The 24,871-nt window shown below is 42.2% G+C and overlaps 1 protein-coding gene across 1 annotated transcript in view; it reads left to right on the top strand.

Annotated features, from left to right (window-relative positions):
* SKAP1 (src kinase associated phosphoprotein 1) overlaps window positions 1–24,871 on the top strand; it is a 306,266-nt gene that overhangs the window by 265,507 nt on the left and 15,888 nt on the right. The window contains exons 9-11 of the mRNA XM_027974662.2: window positions 582–791; window positions 9,870–9,920; window positions 17,144–17,244. Of these exons, the coding sequence (XP_027830463.1) occupies window positions 582–791; window positions 9,870–9,920; window positions 17,144–17,244 (362 nt within the window). The remainder of the gene's footprint in view (window positions 1–581; window positions 792–9,869; window positions 9,921–17,143; window positions 17,245–24,871) is intronic.

Genomic DNA, 24,871 nt, shown 5'->3' on the forward strand with positions numbered 1-24,871 from the left:
CTGGTCCTATATTACTGTTATATTTTTCCACCTCCCACTTTCTCTTCCTCTTCCACTTTTGTCCGCTTTTCTCTTTACAAGCAAACCTCTCTGAAATTCTGCAGTGAGACCATGGGGGAGATGAATGAGCTCCTGACAGCTCAGGTATCCTATGGAAGCCACCATAGTTCCCAGGCTCCGTGCGCCCTGGAGAACCTAGGCCATCACTCACCCTCCCAGTTTTCCATTTGACAAGCAGCGCGAAGCACGCTGGCATTTCCTCTTCTGGCCTATTCTCTTCCCTTCACCTCATGTGCTCTCACACACCCATACTTTTCAGGGCTGCTTCATCCTGATCAAGTTTTATTGCAAGGAAGGATTTATGTTGATGGTTTAAACCTGATGCAGTGCTAGTCTGGCCTTTTCTGTAGATTTCCTGCCACCAAGTCCCACATTAGAAATAACAGCACTTAACCTGGTGTTTCATTTTCTTTTGACATGTTTTATTCTCATCCCTCCTCCTCCTTCTCCCTCTTACCTTCCCTGCCTTATCCTTTTCCTTTTTACCCTATCTTGATTCATTCTCATCTCTGCCCTGACAGACCTGAGCTCCTTAACCATTCCATATGAAGAGGAGGAAGAGGAGGAGGAAGAAGAGGAGAAAGAGGAAGAAGAAGAGATGTACGATGATATCGATGGTTTTGACTCCTCAAATTCTGGTTCCCAAAGCAGACCCGTTATCTTGCCTGGTAGCGTGGGGCTTAAAGAGGCTATGGAGGAGAAAGAAGAAGATATTTATGAAATCTTACCAGGTGAGACATTTCATCTTCTAACTACCTTCCTCTGGTTTAGAAACTCGAGACCTGGTGGAAGAATACAACTTGGACAGCTCCAGAGGAAGCCAAACCTCTGAAGGAGGCACTACAGGGAAGCTTCCATGATTCCCAGCACAGAAGCCCTGCCCTGGGAGCAAGATGAGTTGATGGGGGTGGGGAGTGTCTTTTATCTCTGCACGTGAAGTAATTTATTACAAACATCAACAGATTCAAGAGTCAAGAATACTCATGCTGGTTCTCATAGGTTCACCGCGAGCTTCATCAAAACTCTCTAGTTTGAACTTCTTTTCTGTGTAATTGTGAAGATAATGGAAAGTCACCTCAGATGATGAAGGATATGAAAAGACTGCAGAAATATAAATGCTGACAAGCCTTTTCAGTAACACAGTAAAGCCTTGACAGAGCACAGTTCACCTTTGCCTAGTCCAGATATACCACGAATCAAATCCCATCTCTTGCTAATAGACCTAACACGCGTCCTCTGCCCACCATTACCCCAGGTCTACTGTACGTATTTTTTTTTTTTCCCGAAGGCATGATAACCAGCATCTCAAAAACTGTGTAGTCATCCCTGCTCCTGCCCAGCCACTTCATGTGTGGGTAATAGCAGCTGCTGAACAGTGCAGAGCCCAGTGGGGGTCAGACTGTGCAAAAAATGAAGCCTGAGCCTTTTAATGGTGAGGTAGTTAGACCACAGAACGCTGAATCTCCAAGTCCATTCAGAAAGATCGCTCCTGTGGAAATTTGCCAGGAGTTCAGTGCTCTGCTGAGAAATCCAAGTTAAGTCTAAATTTACAGCAATTTAAACCTCAATCCCAGATGAACCTAGGAGCTGAGGTGAACCTAACACTCAGGCCCCTGAAATCAGGGCTGGTTGCTAAAAATATTGTCAGTAAGCAGCTGACATTTCAAGCCTTCCTAAGAAGGGTTCAACCCTGTCAACACCGCGTTCATCTCTCCCTTGGGGAGAAGCTACGTCATTGCTTCCTGAGTTGCAGGGCTGTAGCTGTACATTTCCTCCTGACTGGGACCTCACGCACTCAGTCACCAACCCACGACAAGAAGAGCCTGCTTCTTCTCCCAGCACTTCCAGCCTCTGCCAGTCGCCGACTTCCCCAGCCTTTTTGTTGTGTTTTATTATGCAAATGATATCTTGGTTGAGGTCGAGCCATTTCTTGTGTCTGAAGTTAAAAAAAAAAAATGATAATTTCCTCAGCAAGTCATCGTCGTTAATGAAGTTTTACAAAAACAGATACAACCAAAGGAAAATAAAATTTCACAGGTGATAAATTTTTCCAATTTCCCTGGCAGAATTCGATAGGATTGTTAAATTAAGAGTGAAGGTGTCTGTTAGAAAGCAACGAGCAGTGATGGGTAATTTTATAGAGTGGAAAATTGAATCAAATTGCTACATTAAAACACAGCTCCTCTGAGAATCTTCCCTTTCACAGTCTGCTCCATTGCAACAGCAGGGTGCGGAAATGGATCTAAATCACAACAACCCCTAAAAGGAGATGTACTCCCCAACTTGGCCAGAGGTTCCTGATAAGCTCACATTCTACTTGCTGCTGTCCAGGCTGGGGGAGATATCCAGGTGACACTCCACTTGAGGTCACAGCTGTGTAAGAGTGCTCTGGGAAAACCTCACAGAGCCACTCAGCCTTCTGCGGAGCAAAGAAGGGTTGCTAGTGCCTGTGTTTACTTCTCAGAGGAACAGGGAGAAGGCAGCTGATGCTCAGACACACAGAGCAAAGGAGAGTAAAGGGAAAGATGCCTCAGAAAATAAAACCTAACCCCAGGTGGGTTACTGAATGTGTGACTGGTTTCTTAGCAACCATCCTTCCCAGGCCTCTTAAAACCCTACCCTCAGCCATTATGGCACTGCCCAGTGTGCCAAAGCTCATGCCAGTTTGGATATTGGAGTGGACTCCAACGACATGGAGACTGGTCCACTTTCTTGAGGAAAGCCACTTACCCTATGCTTACAACACCTGCCCCTCAGAAGTGAGGAAGGCCACATCACAGGAAAACCAGGGTCTCTTTCCAGGTTAGGGCAAAAGCAGCCAACTTGCTGGTTTATTTTCTAAAGGACAGGGCTATTCCCAGCCAACAGGTTCTTTCCCCAAAGCTTCTATCCATCACAGTTTTTAGAGACTGCATTGAAGTTGGGATCTATTGGCATTTTATTACGATGCAATTATTTCAGATGCAAGTCTCCATCAGCCAGCTTCCTGTCCATGCTACTCAGCTTGTTGCTTCTGGAATTGTGGTTGGTTTTGCCTGTGCCACCCTCCCTGTCTTGGAGGAATTGAGGGAAGATGTGAGGGAGCCTGACACTCATCTCAGAAGACCACCCCCTGAGCAGTGACATGTGAGACACAGCATGATGTCGCAGTAACAGTGCTGGCTCTGGGTCAGGATGGACCTGCTCTGCCATCTGCCAGCTGTGAGACCTTGAGCAAGTTATCTGCCCTGTTTCTCAGGGGTGGTTTTGCCAGCTGTAAAATGGGAAGAACAGTAGTAGCTGTCACAAAGGATGCATGAGCGGCCTGGAACAGAATGCATAAAGCACTGAGAGCCCTGGCATAAAGGCAGTGTTCAGTAAATGCTGGCTGTTCTCCATTCGGTGGCATTTAAACAGAAAGTGTTGCCTCTTTGAAGAATCCTGGGAATTGGCTCATTCCCCATCTCCGCCAACCAGACCTAAAACAGTCCGGTTGGACATTTTCAGTGATACGTGTGAAGCAGGTGAAACTGAAAATCCTGAGCAGATGGAAAGTGGCTCACACCTTCTGCTCAGGCCCATTTTTACTGCGAAGACAGGTGCTGGGTGGAGGGCCAGTTGACAGTAAGGTGGGATTGTGCTAATATTGCACACTCATCAATAATCAAATGACTTGGGCCTCTAAGACATGTCTCACAGTAACAGTTAAATGTGCTTTGTAGAGGAGATTTAGCCCGTCAATTCTGCTTCTCCTTCTTCTTTGGGATGGGGCCTACACCAGCCTCACTGTCTCTATGGGAAAGGCTGTGTAAGTGAGATCTCCTTCCAGAATATAATTTTAATGGACTTCCTAGTTTTGAAAGAAAAGTGCCTGTAACATATACCAAGTCAATACAAAAATGTTTTTTCCTAATCAAAATAGTGTATGGATCATCAAATTAAATGCACTACATCACATTAATCATGGGATAATTAGCATTTGCTACATGGCTAGCACTCTCCTTCCCTTGAGGGAAAACCAGAGCACTCGAGGTTTTCAGCCAAGACCACAATGTGAGTCCTAGATAATATGGTTTCAGGATTGTTATCTACTGGGATTTCTGAATATCCATGTTAAGAATATGGGAGCCCTTGATTTTAAAGATCTCATTTGCAGTAGATTAAACTGTAGGGAACTACCAACAAAGAAATACTAAAGCAGTATGTAGAAAATGGAAGGCTTTTCTGAACCCTCTTTCACCCCTCCCCCAAATTATTTTGCAGCCTAGCACAGGCCCAGTTTCATGATTCCAGATTCCACAAAAGGACAGTTGTTTATCAGGTTTCTCTTTGGGGCCTCAAGCCTGGAAGCCAGCAAGGCACCTGAGACCACTGAAGAGCTGTAACTGAGGCCTCGCAGCAGCTGCAGTAGCAACAGAATCTGGCCGTGTTGTCTAGAGAGATTTCAGGAGAGCACATGGAAAGACAAAGCGCCTTCCCTGGGAATGTGTGCACATTCTGAGGCTGCCCGCACTGCCCTGGAGGGTCATTATAGACTCAGAAACCAGATCACTTTATGATAAAGCAGATAACTGGTTTTTTGTTTTTTTTTTTTCCATTTGAGACAAATGGAAACCATTCTGTGGAATTCTTTTTCCCCCATACAGTTGTCCAGACCCACAGAAAGGGGGAATGATGGTAGCAAGAAGTCTAAGGAAAGAAGAAAAGCAGACACCAAAAGTACAAAGTTTGTGAAGAAACAAGTCCCAATTTCATGGAAAAGCAGGGCTCCATGAGGGGCGCATCAAAGAATCAAAGCTACCGTCGGGCCCCTTCTTGGCCTTTTCTTCCCCGCGGCCCTGTGCACCCCTGGCTCCAGACAAACCTGCTTTTGACCAGCACCAAAACTGGAACCGTGCATTTTCTTTTACTTCGAATCCCTGCCCCCAGTCTGTGAAAGGGGACCCACTGAGTCTCCTCAGTGACAGCCTCCCAGAGACTCAGCTGGAACTGAGCTCTGTTGCAGCCTTTACCCCAGGGATTTGTATTTAGGTTTTGCTCCTCCAATTAGTAGGTGCTCAATTATGATTTTTGAAATTAAATTCAGTGTATTCCAAGTGTTGCAGTTAGCAAAAATTGAGTTTAATATCTAGTACTCAAGATCCTACCACGGAGATAGGATTCAAATATTTTGAGGTAACAGTTGAGATTACCAGCTATACAACAGAGAATTAAATGTGCTATTAGCATCATGCTCCTATTTGCCATGTTATTTGAAGAGGTGCTGTAGCATCCATGGATTTATAACATATCTATGCATTCTGTGGAGTGGTTTCTGTTTCCATTTTTCGCCTGTTCCCTTTGCACTTCGAGGTTATCTGCATTTCTGCTACATCTGTCACCAGAGCACCTTGACATCTGGTTACACATTGATACATTCAGCATTTTTAAAGCTTCTGTCACTTTGCTTTACTTGAGAGAAGTGACCTCCCTCTTTCTAATCTCGTCATTTTAAAAATTTTATTCCCAGTTCAGCTGATGTCAGAGCAGCACTTCAGAAAGGAGCTAGGTGTCATAGCAGGCTGGCTTCTCTCGGGGTCCCCACAGTGGAATCAGTGTCCTGTTCCTCTCAGCCTCTCATTAGTGTCCCTGATATTGTGCCAAAAGTGTTGATTGAAATCAACTCCCTGGATACTGGAGATGCTCATTTGTGATACCCCATGGTTCTCTTACACATTCGCACAGTTAACAGAATCTTCCTCAACTGTTTTCCCAATTGAAATGAAATATTTGGGAATCAAGTAGAGCATTTAATGTAATAAGTGGACAGTAATCTTTAGAGGTTAATTTGTTTAAAGCCTGTGTAAGGTTGGGTTCCCATATGCGCTGTTAGGAGCAAGAACCATTATAATCTATTACTGTTTAAAGTTGAGCAGCACATAAATTTTAATTCCTCCTTAAATGAAGATGTATTTTAGTAGATGTCATGCTAAAAAGCCTAATAATATTCTTATACAGAAATTCAACAAGTTCTTTAGCCTAAAAAGTTTTTTTTTCAAAATAATCTTTTTAAAATTAAAGCCTCACCTTACAGATGAAAAAAAAAAAAAAAAAGAAAGAAATTTGGCTGTCTAACCCCCTTTTGTGAGCATTTTTTTTTTGCGTGTTGCCATATAATCAGTCTTCTTGACTTTGAAGTTTGAAAGATATCAGTTTGACTTCACGGACAGATCCGAGATAAATTGTACGCCTCAGCTTTCCTGGTAGCTCAGACAGTAAAGAATCTGCCTGCAATGCGGAAGACTTGGATTCGATTCCTGGGTCAGGAAGATCCCCTGGAGAAGGGAATGGCAACCCACTCCAGTATTCTTGCCTGGAAAATCCCTTGAACAGAGGAACCTGGTGGGCTATAGTCCATGGGGTTGTAAAGAGTCAGACACAACTGCGCAGCTAACCCTTCAGCTATTTGTGTGGTGCCCTCTGAAGCTGGGGGCTTCCCTGGTGGCTCAGACAGTAAAGAAACCGCCTGCCAATGCAGGAGACCCAAGTCAGGAAGATCCCGTGGAGAAGGGAGTGGCTACCCACTCCAGTATTATTGCCTGGACAATCCCGGCAAGGGTGGCAGGCTACAGTCCATGGGGTCTCAAAGAATCAGACACAACTGAGCGACTGACACTTTACTTTCACTTTTTACTCTGGGACAACGCTGACAGGACACATCTAGCTGCTGAGGGAGGGCACTTGCCTTCACCAGGTGATGGTCCCCATACTTACTCCCTCAAAGACCGCAGAGACACAGCGCCCAACCTCTCACTTCAGTGGCTGGGCTCCTACTCTGAGGCCTGCTTTTAGCCACCTGGGAAGGACAGACTTAGATAGACATAGGGATTGGAGCATCCTGGTTCGCATGCACCACCATAGCGCTTAGTAACGTTGATGAATGATACGTAAGACCTGTGGCCAACATTCTGCTTTCTTTCCAGGTGACTCTACAGGCCCAGTGGAAATCAGAGTATCTGTTCTATAATTGAACTGCATAAAGCAGAGTTTTATTTTTTTTCCATTTTTGTATCATGACTGGTTTAAGTGATGTTGCCTGAAAGGATAAAGGAATCAAGTTTTAGTTTTCATTTTTATCATTGCAAATACATTTACATTCTCCTATTTTACAAATGCAAAGAGCAGGCAAGCCACTTTCAATAATTTATTTTAAAATCAATGCTAATGAGGTTATGTCTCGTCAGTGGCCGAGTTTTACAATAAAGTCTGATTTATTTAGAAAAGATCTTTGGTGTAGCTTCCCATCTAATGGTGGTGGGAAGGGGGTGGAGTAGCAGGCACAGTGACCCTCCAACTTCGGATCCAATTTGTAATTCACAGCGGAGATCTGACCCAATTTACATTGATTAGAATTGGGAGGAAGAGACATCTGCGCACAGACAGCAGAGGTAGAATAAACCCTCTCTGCAGAAGTGCCTCAGCACAGCGAATTACTGGTCTTTGTGATTAAGTTGTCTGATATCAGCAAAAGAGCTGTTCTCTGTCCAAACTATTGGGTATCTCTAAAACTGAGCACATACCAACTCTTCTTTGAATGTTTTCAATCCTGCGAAATTGGTCCCACATCAAAAAGAAAAAGCATCATAGCAGAGAAAGGAAGGAAATGCAGGTAATAACAAGAAGACCGTGTGCAAAGAATGATGTTAAATGTGATTGATTTCAGTGCGATCTATTTCCGATATTTGATCTCACTCCTCCATTATCTCACATCCTTATTCCTCATGGAGAGGTGGGGTAGCACTACAGGCAGTGAGTAGGAAATTCTCTGCCGCAGTGTCGTACACAGAGATTAGGAGAGTTGAGCCCTTCTCCCATACGACCTTGAGGGCAGGCTTATGTTATATATATATATGTTATATACCTAGTTAAATGTTAGTAACATGTGACTTATTTCCCAAAGTATCAATCCCAATAACAATATTAATTTAAATTTTTGCAGAGGAACTATTTCATTTTGTATGTGAAATTAATTATAATTCTTTAATGTCCTGTAGTGTGTTACATACTCTTATGCTGGTTCTTCATAGTTATGAGCTTAGAGTTTACTTCTCCCAGTCTGACATACTGTAACTCATGTTGCCCTGTAAACCTTATATTTAAAGAGGAGGCTGTCCTGGGCCGTCACCTCAAAAGTTCCATTTAAAGGTATAACTATGGGGAACAAGACAGGTAAGTGCCCTCAGATTCACAAAGAGAAAGGAAAGTATATGTGGCCAGAAGAAACTGAGTGTTCAACCCTCAAAATGTTGCTTTTTATGCCCCATTCAGTCTCTGAATGTTTGTGTGTGTGTTTCTTTGTGTGTGTGGTAGTGATGAAAAGGAGACTAGCAAGTATATTTCTGTGCATTTTACCCCCCATATAAAACAGCTTAATATGATTCTGGTACTCAGGCTTTCTTGATAAGGATCTAATTCTCATGTTATCAGGTAGTACAAAGTCTGGGATGAAACAGGTTAAGGAAGGTAAGAAATCATGTTGTGACTTTGGCTATATAAACACTTGGATGGAGTGAGACAATGGCAGTGACTTAGAATTCATTGTGTACCCGCCATTCATTCCAACTGCCCTCAGGAGCTCACACTCTCATGAACGAGGCAGCCTGAATATCAACAGTAAAAAGATAACTACAAGCTCCAAGTACCAAGAACATGAAATTGTGTATATGACCAGCTTCTGTAACAATTGAAGAACGTTTGATACATTAAGGATTAATTAATCACAGAGGGTTTAAACATGTGCTTAGCTTCACATATACAAACTCTGAATACTTACATGGAGATAACACATTTTGAAGAGAATTCTCAAAGGAAAGGAGAAACAGGGTCTGAGAAAGAGGATTGGGATCCTAATGATAGGCACCTAAATAACTCAGGGGATTGGAAGCTTCACAAGGGCAGGAGCCTGACCAGTCCTGTCTGGCGCCACACCTCCAGCTCCTAGGGCAATGGCTTGCATATAGTAAGCGCTTAAGAATGTTTGTGAATGAATGAACAGAGAGGGAGAGAAGGCCACTTTGAAGGTGAGAAATGATTTTTTTAAAAAGAATATGGAGGCATATATCCTGAGGAAACCAAAACTGAAAAAGACACATGTATCCCATTGTTCACTGCAGCACTATTTACAATAGCTAGAACATGGAAGCAGCCTAGATGTCCATTGGCAGATGAACGGATAAAGAAGCTGTGGTGCATATACACAATGGACTATCACTCAGCCATAAAATGGAATGCATTTGAGTCAGTTCTAATGAGGTGGATGAACCTAGAACCTATTATACAAAGTGAAGTAATTCAGAAAGAGAAAGACAGATATCATATTCTAACGCATATATATGGAATCTAGAAAAATGGTACTGAAGAATTTATTTACAGGGCAACAGTGGAGAAACAGACATAGAGAATAGAGTTATGGACATGCGGAGAGGGTGGAAAGAGTAACATGGAAACTTACATTCTCATATGTAAAATAGAGAGCCAACGGGAATTTGCTGTATGGCTCAGGAAACTCCAGCGGAGCTCTGTATCAACCTAGAGGGGAGGGATATGGGAGGGAGGTTCAAAAGGGAGGGGCTATATGTATACCTTTGGCAGATTCATGTTGAGGTTTGACAGAAAACAACAAAATTCTGTAAAGAAATTATCCTTAAATAAAAGATAAATAAACTTAAAAAAGAATACGGTAATTATTGCCTTAAAGAAGAGGGTGTGTTGAGCTCAGAGAAAGACCCATCAGTGCAAATAATAGACTGTTGACCACTAATTGCTAATGCTGATCATGTTTATCCCCACAGATGAAGAGTGTGATCTAGAAGAGGATGAGAGTGGCACTCAACAAAAAGGAGGTATGAGAGCTTCAAAAACGTACAGAGCTGGGTAGGATATTCAGGCTTCCCGCCAGAGAAAGCACCGTTCTCTGACTACAGACATTACTGGACTTGCTAACTAAGAGGGTACTGGTGTGTTGACCTCAACAGCCCCGAATAAGATGACTAGACAGGGAAAAAGCTCAACCTTAAAAGTAGCCACCCATTCACTCTAATTAATGTTCCCAGAACGGCTAAGATTTATCCTAAAGAGGGTGAGAAGCTGAACCAGATATTTATTTTTCCCTATCAGTATTTCTTAAATCAGTACAGTGAAAATAGAATTGCCTCATCTCTAAAAGATCGGAGGATTGAGAATGGAAAGAATGGAAATGTCTCCTGTCTGAGAGGCCCGGAGATTGCAAGTTCAGAGGGGAATGGAAATGTGTCAGATCTGAAAAGTGAGCGTGGGGTGAAGGATAGAATTGCTTGGTGATGCTGACTTCTGATGGCCTGGTTTGATTCCAGGCACATTTGGAAATGAATATGTAACAGGTTTGTTGAATACAAAATTACATCTTATTCATCCCAGACTGTTAACCATGCTTCAGTCTGTTAGTCAGCCCATCCTTTCTAAGGTCAGATGCCCCTCTAAAACCCCCTCAAGTCGACCAAGGTCCTAGTCTGTCATTGTCTGTAAAGGAATATATGATGTACAGGCCACCTCAAGGACGTTCATGCCATCAGCAGAGCCTGGAAGTGACTGATTTAGATACTGGCTGACTTTTTCTTTGAGATCCCAAGGAAGTCTTAAGCCTAGGGATTCTTTCCCTCTTTCTGTCCTTTTCCCCTCCTGTTTCTCTGGTCTCTCCACCTTTTCCCATTCTCCTCTTTCTCTGTTTCCTCGTGCCTTTTCTTCTCTTCCTAATCCATTCAGCAAAGCCCACTTCCTGGGTGAATTCTCCATTGGAAGTGAATATGTAACAGGTTTGGTGAAGGACCCAGCTTCTCCAAATGAGAGAAAAAACAGCAAAGAGGCAGGACCAGAAGTCACGAGCCAAAGCCAAAGAGAAGTGAAGCAAGTATGACAGGAATGTTAGTGTAGTTTCAAGTAAGGACCTCATGACTGTTAGCGCTTGTGATTAAGTCCACTGTGATTTTTTTTTTTTTTTTTTTTTTTTACTGTTCTGCTTGCTGTACAGAATTCCAACAACAACAAAAGTCTGTTTCTTTACCAACCCATATCCCACGTATGCCTTTTCTCAACCAACTTCCCTCACTGGTGCAGGAAAGAAGCACTTCATGTGGACAGCTTGGATGGAGTAACTAGAAGCTTCTTATGGTCAACTTTATATTAAACTCCCTTCAGGAAGCAGCAGCCTTCTGGCAAAAGCCTAAAATTCAGTTTCAGACTTCTCCCCCATCTCATTTCTCCCTCTACTCCTCTTTTTAAGGTTCAGTCTGAAGAGTGAGGAGAGATTTGTCTCCTAACTGTTCCAACAGCTATAATCCAAATACTTCTTTAAAAAACAAAAAAACAAAAACCTTTGTTCCTCAAGCTTTCTGCCTCCAAAATAGGTGTTGTTAAAGGGCAGTGAGCTCTAAATACATTTCTATGGTTTATACTTCCCACCAGTTATAATGATTGGTGACTTAGGGATTAAAAAGCAAAAGAGAACTTTTCCCTCTCTCTGCAGAATCTGAGGCAAGAATTTTTATTATTATTGTATTTACTTATTTATTGATTGAATTTATATGATGGCTTTCCTACAAAGGAGCTATAGAAATGGCAACAAATATGTAACATCCAAGTGTCATTACTTAGCTTTAAAACAATAAAATATAGTGGTTTGAGGGAAGGGTAGACATATAAAAGGCAAGAGCTCCAGGACAGTGTAAATTCTTCTATAATAGGCAAGCTACACAAGTTTGGTTCACTTGGGCAAGTCAGGTGCCACATGCCCTTTGAGGGGGAAAAGTATTTTCTCCTAAATGATACCATGGCTACCAAGATTACCTTTAAAATCTACTTGCTTTTCTTCACTATTTCAGGGATCCTTTCCCTGGAATGCTGTGCTTTTTCCCTGATGGAATTGCTAACATTTTTAAAGCCCAACTAAGATCTTATCAGAAGAGAGAGAAAAAAAGAATTCAGTTTATCCTGATTGGGTGTTAATGACCCTGTAAGATGTAATTTCTTTTATTTTATTCTGTTACCTAGAAAATCTATCACAGGCTTGTAGTATTGATTGTTCAATCTATAAAGAGCTCAGTTTACAGCTTGACTGTTAGTAACAGGGTTATTCTAATGAGTGACTCTTCAACACCTCAGATTTTCACTAAATTCTAACCCATCAGCCTAACGGTCTAACACTAAGTATCTTTGGTGATGATAGCTTATCTCCATTCTCTGTCATGAGAAGGCATGTCCAGGTAGCCAAAAGTAAAACTCATTCTCTGCTGTTTGTATGAAAACAACTGGCCATTTGCTTGGCTATGCCATGTCAGATCAAAAGCAGGGCTGGAGGCATGAATCATCCTTATAAATGTCAAACCTCTGACCAAAGAAGATCTTGAAACAGGTTATTTTTGCTCTGAAGTTATGGCCAAACTCAGCCAAGGAGGAGACGATGTTCAGTCATTTCTGCAGAAAAATGATTGCTGATGAGCTTTCCATTTCTGAGGTATTTTTTCCACTTTAGTGGCCGCCAATGGAGTAAATTGTTACATAAAAGAAACAGAGGGAATCCACAGAGGTATTTGCAGCTCTTGTTAATACTTTTTGAAACCTGTTTTCCAAGACCAAACGTGAGTGGATAATCACCCAACTATAATTTTGGCCCAATAAAAGGAACACACGAGATGAAAATTAGAATCTGTGAATGTGCCTGGCTTCAAGATCATACTTAATAACATTAAGAACCATAATAATTTCAAAACTGAAAGTCTTAGTCACTCAGTTGTGCCTGACTCTTTGTGACCCTGTGAACTGTAGCTCTCCAAGCTCTGTCCATGGAATTCTCCAGGCAAGAATACTAGAGTGGGTTGCCATTCCCTTCTCCAGGGCATCTTCCTGAACCAGGAATCAAACCTGGGTCTCCTGCATTGCAGGCAGATTTTGTACCATCTGAGCCACCAGAGAAGCCCAATAATTTCAAAACTCAAAGACTAAAAAGCTATGAAAAAAGCAAATAGTATTGTTTAGTGGTTTTTCCTGTTCTGGTATCATAGTCAGTAGAGCTTGGCAAATTTTTCTATGTCTTTCTTTCTGAAATAGCTAATAAGTTATGAGACTGAGTCTGCTTAATGGACTGTATGTACACAGTGGCCTTTATGGGCTGGTCTAGAGAACATTTCAAGTCCCTTCCAACAGGCCACTGCTTTGGCCTTCTTTATCCTTTTCTCATGCTTTAGCAAGAACTGGCTTTATCTGTCTTCTCCTTTTGTCTCTGTTTTCCATAATCTATTAAGTAATTATACCCAGGGCGACATTGGCACAGTCCTTTTGCTTATCAAGAAAGTGTAAACAACATGCTGGCTTGCCTTTAACCTCTTTTCCTTGGTCACAGCTTGAATTCTGGAGCTACCCAATATCCCTCAAACAGAAACCCAAAGTGACATGTGAACTCTGGAAAGAGCATGGTCAAGCTCTGTTGTCCCTAATGAGCGGGGCAGGCAGAACCGTGTCCGCTCCTTTCACCTTAGAACTCTCCACACCATGGTGACTCATTTTCGAATATCGACTCTGTCAATAGTAGCACCAACTTGGCCTCCGTTACTAGAGAAATGACACTATCACTGGTTGTAAAGACCTGGTGTGGAATGACAAATGCTTTGCAATAAATACCTAGAAAAGAGAGAAAAACAATATATTTTTAACTTGCTCTGCTTCTGTTCTTCTAGGACATTTTGCCTGCTTGGGGGCATAGCTTCTCTTACGTGGGATTAAAAAAAAAATAAGATGCTGCCCCTTTTTTTCCCTCTAGTAAAAGTCCTCCTCAGCTCTGCTAGCAATTTAAATGCTGTGATCATACCCATTAGCTTCTCTATCATTGTAATTGTTGTTAATTGTTATAACTGTTTTAGTTATTAGTGGTGTCATTATTGCTCTAGGTCCTCTGTCTGTTTTATGCTGAATATATTAGTGCTTTGCTTTTGAATTACCAGGCTTTATTTAGTGCAGAGTTACGTTTTTTGGAAAGACATTGAGAAATGCTGGCATTAAGCTTTATTCTTTTGTTTTTCATTCCAAATGGACAGACTGGAAAAAAATAATTAGATGGAATAATGTCCTCAAAATGAGAATGAGGATGTTTTGAATTAATTAAATAGTCAGAATGCTGCACCATTTCTGATCTCAGACTGCTGCCAAAGGAATGTAAACCTAAAGGAGCCTCAGACCCTCCCAGAGAGTCAATCTTCTCTCAGGCTCCCAATTCCTTACTGGTCTAAAGACGTCCTAGTCTCCTCACACATCCTCTGTTCATAGGAGTGCTGGGCAAGCCTAGGGAGAAGCTGGCCTGGCCCAGCAGGCTCCCAGCCGTGTAGCTCTTCCTGGGACCAAGCTACAGGAATAAAGCCCTCCGTGGTCTTACCTCTTCCCCTCTTCAAGATTTTATCAGGTTTTTGTTTTACAACTTAAAGCTTCAGGGAAGGCTTCCCTGAGCCCTCAGACTATGTTAGATTCCCTGTTAGACACAGCACCCTCAGATTCTCATTTGCAGATATATCACAATCATAAATAAATAAATAGTTGTGTGACTTTGTTTCATGGTGCTGCCCCTGCTGGATGGCAGCCCTAAGGGAAGGGACCATGTGTATGGCCCATGCAGAATTCCCAGTGTCTTGCATGTTTGCTGAAGGCTAACGAGTGAAGGTAGTGAAGTTGTGTGCACATATACACATAAATGCCAGTCACCTGTTTTAAACTGGGAGTCTTCAGTAGAGTCAAGTCTTGTCCAGTTAAGGCATTCCTCCACCCTGATTTCATTAATACCAGGATACCTCTGTTTAGACTGCCAGTCTAACCTCCTTCCATTTTTATCCTTCATTCTGCTTCTTTTCCAAAGCAGCATTGTAATGGTTCTGATGATTCCAGTTCTTGGACTAGGCTAAGCGATCGCCTGGATTCCTGAGTTCTGTCTTCTTTAGGCTTTTAGCTTATGAAGAACTGAAAGTGTCTTCTACCTTTAGTTTTTCTTGGAAGGCTTTTGTTTTTCTCCTCGCTTTTTGCATTCCCTACGATCTGCTGTGCTTTTAGAATAGCTCTTTTTCCTGGTGTTCTCCACAGGTGTCTTATATATCCAATATCAAATCACTTTGTACATAGAGACTCAAAAGGTACCCATCATATCAGGGAGCTGGCCCACACCCAGGCACGTGGGGGGCATACACCACAGTGCCCATCTGCTAGGCCAGAAAAGGCCAAGATAACTTTGTAAGTCTTCCTATTCGAAAACCTCAAATGATGTTTTTTAAAAGTCTGTTTTTATAAAATTATTTTCTTTACCATATATAAATCCATGAAACATATTGATGTCAATGTACTTTTCATTCCTAAACTTAGCCAAAATCTTGGCATGAATAATCAACTCCATTACAACTGAAAATGCATTATATCCTCTGGGAAAACTACTTTCACTTTTCAGGAACTGATATTTTTCTGTTGTTTCATACACTGATATCCCTGCCAAAATATGCCTTGTCTTTTCAGTAATTAGCATTTTTTCCCAATGGTTTTTTTTTTTCCCAAACATGTTCATAATTCTGTGGCAGAATGTTTCCAGTGCAGTCATCTCATTTGCTGCCCTCTGATGTCTACTGAATATATAAACACTTTCTGTGAAAACAAAATATCCTTGAGTTTCTATATGGTTAACATTTTCACTTCTGTTTGCAATATCTGAATCTTAACTAAATAGCTCTCTCTCCTCTGTTTTGTGCACTTTAAGGTTCCTACTAAAGTTCTTTCCCAGAGACATATAAGGATCTTGTTCTTCTGTGCCTCTATTCTTTGAATTGCTCGTAAGTTAGGAACAAGGAGGAAAAAAGCAAATATAGGCAGAGCTTCTGTCCCCGCACTGCCCACTTCTCTCCACCTATCCCATCCTCAGCAACTAGCACCATCACTCTCACTAGAGGGTCAAGACAAATGAAGGGAAAGGTGGAAACTGGCAAAATAAGGTGCCCCCCAAATCACTTGAGGCTGGATCAGAACCAGGACTCCCGACTCCTGTCGTCAGGAATGTCACCTTTTGTGGGTGTTCTGCATACAGTTTTCATACACAGTGTCCCTAGGAATGGCAAGCCCTGGTCCAGGAGGCATTAGCACTCCTGCCATTCACATCCCCAGATCCTCTCCCACTTTGTACTCTAGTGTTTAACCTTTCCGGGTAGAAGAAGATCAATACAAATTCTTCATTGTTAAGAATCAATGACTGTCCTGCAGCATCACTGCCATCTAGTCTTGCTGAGGAGGCCAGTAAATCTCTCCGGCTGCTTCTAAAGCTTGGTTTGTCGTCTTCAGTTGCTTTCATTTTTAATGCAGATCACTTTGGTTTCTTTTCCCCAGGGGGCTTACAGATAAATCTTGGCAGACATGTTCAGGGTCTACAAATGAGATGCTGGAAAAGGGCCAGCCCACCCAGAATTTAGTTGTAATGGATGAGACACCCCCTTGGTTCCACTTAAGAACTGGGCTATTCTTTTCCACATTTATTGGTAATTACCTCATATAGTAAGTACCTGGGTGGGAAGTGCAGGATGAAGTTCCTGTGTAACAGAGGAGGCCAGCCTTTAAGGCTGCAGTGCCGACCTGTGCTGGCTGACTCAGCCTTTCTTATAAACAGGCAGAAGTTGGAGACACCTCACTCCTTCAGTGCGTAATAAAAAGCAGCACTGGCTAGTGTAGACAGCCTGTATGAAGAAAGTCTGACAGAAAATCTCTTTGTGCTGCTTACTTATAGACCAAGTGAAAAATTACCTGCCTGATTTTCTTTTATTAATAAATGAATATATTTATCATATTATTGAATAGCATCTGACTAAGGATGATCTGTAAACATTTAATGTTAGTTAATAACCTCCTTCTCCCACAGTCATTTGCTCTGGCTGAGTGTTTGGCTGTATCTCATCCCAGATCCCTTGAATCTTAGGTTTCCTAGGGGCAATATCAGAACCTTGTTTCCATTTGCAGCAAAAATGTGGGCTCCTTAGAAAAAGACAGGGTCCTTTTAACTTTGATTTCTCCTCTCTTTGATCAGTGGACTATGCCAGTTATTACCAGGGCCTGTGGGATTGCCATGGTGACCAGTCAGATGAACTGTCCTTCCAACGAGGTGACCTCATCCGAATTCTGAGCAAGGTAAGGGTTAGAGTGTGGGGCTTGGATCAAAAGTTGATTTTCTCCCTCCTGATGATGTCAGTCAGAATTATCCCATGTCATATACTTTTCATGTGCGTATTACATGGCCCCCTCACACACAGAGTAAATCTCCATTGTTTTAAAATTGTCAAAGTTTATTTGAAAATTCAGATTCAGGAACTAATTTCCAAATTTAAAAAAATACAATAAAGTAGGCACAATACCAAAACTATGCCAATCAAAATTTGATCTTTTTAAGAGTCTATGTGATGCTTAAAACATCATTACCATATACATAATTTACTACAGTAAAATACTTTTGAAAATATTCTAGCTAGGTCAGCTGCCTTATTTCATTTATAGATAAACAAAACTGTAATATAATTACATATGCAGGAGGGAGTCAGAGCTAGTTAGGTCAGTTGATTTGAGTAAGTGCTGTAAGGCCAAGATAGTGAATCCAATCCTCAAGGGCTAACTTTATTCTCTTCCTCAGTCACAAAGGTAGCCCCTAGCCACAGCTAACTACCTCACAAATGGTGGTGTTGAATACCAAAGAATGGGCCAAAAAAAAAAAAAAGATTATTTCAGATCTATCACTGGTGTGAAGATTTAGAACTCATGGGTTACTCTTTGAGGGATCAGTAGCATCATCTTTGTAGAGAAAGACTGCTCATATTCTGTACAAGTGGACTAAGGAAATAAATTTCTGTCCCTGAAAAAAAACTTTTAAAAAGTTCTCCCTCCATGAGACAATATCAACAAATACATTTTTGAAAGAGGCCCAGTTTGCTCTTTAATTGTTGAGTATGTATGTGAACTCCATGGGCTTCAGGGGTGGTGCTAGTGGTAAAGGAGATGTAAGAGACGCTGGTTCGATCCCTGGATTGGGAAGATCTGGAGGAGGGCATGGCAACCCACTCCAGTATTCTTGCCTAGAGAATCCCATGGACAGAGGAGCCTGGCACGCTGCAGTCCACAGGGTCGCAGAGAGTCAGACACGACTGAGCAGCTTAGCACACATACTCAGGTGAACTCCATAAAGAGAAATTGAAAACCCATTGTGTCATTAACCCATCATTTGCCATTCATCTTTATTCTGTGAATGTCACTCCCTTGACCAGATGTTTGTCTCAGTCTGAAATATCCCAGAACTTGTTAGAAAAAAGACCAGGACTGATAAAAGGTAGCTTCCAGCAGTTACAACAGGTCCTCTTTGAACTGGGACCAAATTCATATCCAGCCTTCTTTGAGACAGCAGGAGGCCTGCAATCCCTGCTGAGATCACAGTCTTTTAGTGATCTCTTCCAGACTCCGAGTTCAGCACCCACCTTAGTGCCATTCTGGTGCAGCTCCAACACACCAAGAATAAATTGAAAGCAAAGAAGGGAGTGGACATTGGCCTGATTGGTATTTCAAATGCCCGAAAGCAAGGTTTGCCGTGTAATAGAATTTGTGTACATTACCACGCTGGCATTACAGGGGTAATCGAGTTATCCACTCAGGTGTGACCAGACCTCTGTTTGCCCAGAGCCTGCAGGTGAACAAATTAACTGTTTACATTGTCTGAGGTGCCTGCAGCAGGAGGGGGGAGAACAGAGCCAGACTGTCTGCTGGCCTCCTCTCTCGGTCATGATTATTTTGTTTGTTTTGCATGTCTTTGGCCTTTGTTAATGGCTTCTCACTGGGGGTCCCTTTCCTCCATTTAGAAGGAGCTGTGCGGTGACTTGCCCAGTAGTACAGAGCTGTCTGTGGTTGCCAGGGCTGTTGTAATTTTGAGATACCAAAGAACATGGAGACCTTCCCAAATCTGGATTTTTTTTTAACCAATCCCTCTTCCCCTCCTCCATTACTAAAAGCTAACATATCAGAGTTTAATTCAGGGGCAGTACGTTGCTGCATCGATTCTATCAAGCTTCTTTCTCTGTCTTTTGGAAGGTCCTGAGTCTGTTGTCATCTCTTACCTTGATAGTAGCACATTTCTTACCCTAAAAGCTACATCGGTTGCCTCCCTTCTTCACATTGCTAACCTCTGCATGTCAGGGAAAGAAATGAGAAGCTAGAAGCATAACTGAAGATTCCCTCATAAAATTTCATTCCAGTTAACGTTGGCTTGGGGAGCATTTCAGATTGGATTTACCTTTATTATATTATTTAACTCAATAAGAGTCCTTGGACAGGAAGCAACCTTAAAAGGCCACCCAATCCATTCCCTTGCCTCTAAGAAGCACAAATGAACCAATTCAGGCAGATAGAAAAGGAGATTCCACTACCATTATCAGCTGTCTGTCTATCCAGATGTTCAGTTACTCCTAATCTCAGGAATTTTCTCTCATATGGATCCTAAATTTATTTCACTTTAGCCCCAGTTGCACTTGTGGTAAAGATCCTGCCTACCAATGCAGGTGATGTAAGAGACGCTGATTCGATCCTTGGGTTAGGAAGATCTCCTAGAGGAGGGCATGGCAACTCACTCCAGTATTCTTGCCTGGAGAATCCCATGGACACAGGAGCTGTCAGGCTACAGTTCAGAGGGTCTGAAAGAGTTGGACGTGACTGAAGCGACTTAGCATGCGTGCATGCAGCCCTAGTTGCCTTCCTTTATTGGAGTCAGTTATACTCTGCAGCCTGCGTCTCACACCTGTAGGAACAGAACTGACTCAAGTTGAGGTTAGTCCAGAAAAATGATATCTGGAAATCTGCATTTTACTTTTCTCCCTGACCAGTAGAACCTTTGTCAAGTAAGAAAAGCCTGCTTCTTAGGAACCTGGAGAAGTCTATTTCCCTGAGACAAGACAAGATGCAGCTCAGCTTACCTGGAGCGGTTTCCTTGCCTGTAAAATGAGGGAGTTGTGTTAGACCTCTGAGGTTCCTTCCACCTCAGACATTCCCGGTCTAAACAAACGTGGTGAGGCTGACATTGCAAATCTGCTGAAGAAATTCCACACAAAGATGTGTCTTAGCTTTAATTATTTTTTCAGATTAAACCAAAAAACTCCTATGTTCTTTTGTTTTGGACCCTCATAAATGCATCTGGCTTTTCCCTCTCTCTTTGTATGATGAGAGAAATGTTCTGAGAGGCAGGGGGTGGCAGGTAAAGAACAGGAAGTGCGGTGGGCATTGGGGAGTGATAACTATTCTTGGGCTCCTGCTGCTTCCTTCTGCTTCTTTCTCTCTCTCTCTTTTTATTTTTTTTGGTTTGTTTGTTTGTTTTTGAAGTGTAGTTGATTTATAATGTTGTGTTAGTGTCTAGTGTACAGCAAAGTGATTCGGTTTCACATGTACATTCTTTTTCAGATTCTTTTCCAGTATAACTTATTATAAGATACTGAGCTTAGTTCTCTGTGCTGTACAGTAGGACTTTATTGTTTATCTGTTTTATATATAGTAGTATGTATCTGCTAATCCCAAACTTCTAATTTATCCTTCCCTCTCCCTTTCCCCTTTGGTAACCATAAGTTTTCTTTCTGTGTCTAGAGTCTATTTCTGTTTCATACATATCATTTTCATACATATCACTTTTTCACTTATACATATTGTATACATAATGTATATTATACATACACATTCATACATATTATTTTTTAACCTGAAAACTCATATCATATTTGTCTTTATCTGATTTACTTCTCTGAGAATCTCTAGGTCCATCCATGTTGCTGCAAATGGCATTATTTCATTCTTTTTTATGGCTGATTAGTATCCCAGTGTGTGTTTTTTTTTGTGTGTATGTATACGTATATATACCACACTTGCCATTTTTTAATAGTTGCCCAAGTATGACCCAACCCTGAATCCTAGAATCCTCCAGCCAAGAGAGTCTGTTAGGGTCTAGGGTTTTGGGGCAGGAATGATCCCCAAAAGAGAGCTACTTACCCTTTAAAAACTTTTTTTCAGAGAAGTTTATTGGTTGGGTATCCAAATGCCCATCGCCTGTCCTTAGAGAAGCAAGTTGTCAACAGGTGGTTTATTTATGTGACCCTGAACAAAGTCACTTCATCTTGCTAATCCTTAGTTTCCTCATCTGTAAAAATTGGGATAATTTCTATTTAAAGGATGTTGTGCTACTTACATTAAAGAATTGTGTGAAGAAGTGCCTGGCATCAGGATGATAACTGCATTATATTCCCCTCTTGTCCATTAACAACAAAGTAGAATTTTTTAGGTCAATGTTGGGTCCATATTAGGAGTTCAATAAATTAGTGAATTGAGAGAGAAAAAAAGATATCCTGTCCTGCCAAGAACACTTCACAGAGATGTTTGAAAGCTCAAAATGTCCTCACTTGGGAACAGAAGGTCACCCAGTGAAGAAACTTTACATGGAAATGCACTGTGCCTTTCCTGATCTGAGAGAATTCGTCACTGGCAAAATAGGTCAACAGCTCAAACTTCTTTGAGGAGGGGCCAGAGCCGTGTATCCCACCTCTGAAACAGTAACCAAAGACACAGTCAGCAGGATCCCTCTTGCCTCCCCTAACACATCTATACATTCCTAAGACCCAAAGTTGCATTGCCCACATAATGCACTGAGTTCCAATTTGGGTTGCAAATATATTAAAAGGCGACTTTAATAACAGAGAGCTGTGCATCCATCCCTTTTGGACCCAGATATTTCTGAACAGCTCTTTTGGTGCGGGTACTGAACTCCACTTCCGCCCGCGCAGGGACGCAGCTCAGGCCACAGCGGGGTGTTCAGTGCTCTTCAGTGGCTCCAGATTGTGGCGCTTGTGCAGGCCTCCTCATACGTAACCGATGGCTCCTGAGAGCCTGCCTCCCGTAAATTACTTCCCACGATGCCTGCGACCACCGCAGAATTCAAGTTTGAATAGAGCAGGAAAAAGGTGTTTGAAAGGCCTGTTCACTCAGCTGCATTTTAATTTCCTTTTCAATCTTGTCCCAATTAATTTCACAGAATTAATCTCACAGACGCAAACGCGGCAGCACTGAAGCTGTGGTTTTAGTGTGGCGGTCGCTCTGCCTGAACATGAAATAGGAGCTAATATAAAAATCCATCTGCTGTGTTTGAAATACACACCGGCTGCTGCTCAGTCCTGTCTGACATTCCAAACATCAACAGCGGGGAAAAGTGATTTGGGGGTTAGTGGCCATCAGTACTTGGCAGGGGTTCAACAACAGGTGTACTCCAAAAATCCATTCAGCTTGGGCACCAGGCATGACAGGGCAGGTGCTGAATCACCCTCTGTGCAGTAACACAACGCCCTGGGCTTGATTCCTTTTATCTGATGATCTTAAGGCCCTTCTGGGGACCAGCACTGCTGTGGGCATTTATCGTAAGTGGGAGAAAGGGCAGTAAGAAGTCTCTGGTTGAGTCAAGCCACAGTTTGCAGCTTACAGAGAAGTGACTCTATCTTCTTGGCTTAAAGGCTCTCACTAGAGAACCTTCTTCTAAATAATAAAGGTGTTTGTTCTACTATTCGAGATAACTTAAATAAACACCCATTTAAAATTTAAGCCTCCTGTTCCAGAAGTGATTTATAGTAGTAACATGACCTGTCCAGCAGATAAGGGCAAATGAGAGAGAGGAAGAGGAACTCTTTCTCAGTTGACGAGGAAGAAGAGGTTCCTGAAAGAGGTCTTCCACTTAAGGTAAACAGAGTTGATAGGCTGCATCTCTTGGGCTTATGTTGGTGTACCTCATGAGCTGGCCCTGGGCTCTTCCAGAGTTTGTCCTGCTGCTTATTCCCATGGAAGGCAGCCTTGGAGCAACAAACTGGGTGCCAAGAGAGGTGATACTTACACGGGGCCAAGCCAGGGTTAGAGATATTCTCAGCACCCACACACCATGCTGTGGCTGTCTTCTCTGCTGGTATAGTTGATATGGGAATAGGGAGCCTTACAAGCAAGATCATGTGTAATATTGAACATACAATGTTCTCAGATGGCCATAGGTCTTATGTGGATGAGGACGGACCAATTTCATCACCCTGGGTTACATTTAGCTCCCAGCACTGGGTCATAGCTACTTAAATTCAGGGTGGATCGTGGCTCCCAACCTAGCACCTAGTTATCTGAATGCAACAGGCCTGCCCCACCTGGACTGTGTGAACGTGACACCATGTCTGTTGTAATGGGATTTTTAAAGCCCAATGTTCTTCACCTACTCCTTCAAAGGACTGCTTAAAGAATGTAGACCTTTCCCCTCCCTTGACCCCATCTCCTCCAGAAGAGATTTGTATGTTGTAAAAATTATCTGAATGCAGCAGTACTTCCTCTTTTAAGTGTGCTTAGTTGAATGTGACAACAACCCTCATAAAAACAGATAAGTTAATTCCTTCAATTGCTTTAAATGAAGGCTTTTTTTTTTAATTTCAGGGCTCTAAGGGAAAGGAGGTGTTTGGTGACATCTAGTGTCCATTTAGGACTTCCTCAGGCACTATTACCTTCTGCTTGGCTGAGCAGGGGATGGGCAGGGTAATTTGGGAGGTAATTCGGGGATAGGAAGTAGGGAGAATAGGAAAATACAGACCTGGGGCACAGACTGCCCAGACATAGCGATGAAACTGATCAATGCCTGCCAAAGAGCTATCATTCACCTCTGACCTAAACAAAGGGGGCAGTGAGGAGGGGTACCATTGGAAAATATCTTTTCTTATTTATGATGATATGAAAAGAGAAGCAGAAGCTGTCCCCATCACCCCATTTCATGTTAACAAGCAGGTCGACACTGTGCTGTGATGACGAAGATGATGATGATGGTGGTGTTTTCTCTCATCAATAACCCCTGTGGGAGGCTATAGAGTTAGGAGGATGGGAATGGGATTTGGGGTCAGCTGGAAGGCAACGGTCACACACCGGTCAAATTCAGTAGAGGCCATTCCTTTCCCCCAGACAGGAACCAATCGTCTAGAACAAACCCTGGCAGCCTCATTCCTTCCAGGTAATTTTTATAAATGAGGGGACACCCATTCCAAGAGAGGACAAAAGGGAGAGGGTGTTTGTGAGTGTGTGTGTGTGCGCGCGCTCGTGCATATGCATGCATATAAACTTACAAGCAAAAGGCCCGACTACTTACCAACCTTATTCTCTATACCCCGGCCATTTATTATAAACCCTTTAAAAAAAAAAAAAAAGTAAACTTGGCATTTTCCACTTCAATCTCCTTAGTCCTGAACTTTTGTCCTGGACAAGACCCTTCACTTTCTATACACACAGACACACACACACACACCCCTTTCAGTCAGGTGGAAAGTCCCAGATCTGATAATTAGCCATGAGACCCAGACAGAAATGTTTACCTAGAGCCATATAAGCCATACAGGGTTAGGTTAATGCTCAGAATCGCCTGATACTTTACAAACTCCAGTGTAAAAAGAAATTCCAGCCATTTATTTTGCAGTGAATTTATAACAAATGCTGTTAAAGGCTTCGTCTTTTGACAGAGGTAATAATAAATTCACTGTTAAAGACGGTAGTTTAATTCCTTATACCTCCAATACTGCACAGAATAAACCATATTCATCACTGAGTAATTTTTTACCACATAAATCTTTAAAACTAACCGGTGAAGGCTGTTGAGACTGAAATATTGTGAATTTATTAGATATGCCCATGTAGTATTGGATTCAGAGGTTTCCACTCGAATATATTATGGGGAAAATTTGTGTCT

The sequence above is a fragment of the Ovis aries genome, chromosome 11, assembly GCF_016772045.2.
Source record: "Ovis aries strain OAR_USU_Benz2616 breed Rambouillet chromosome 11, ARS-UI_Ramb_v3.0, whole genome shotgun sequence".
Classification (NCBI taxonomy): Eukaryota; Metazoa; Chordata; class Mammalia; order Artiodactyla; family Bovidae; genus Ovis; species Ovis aries.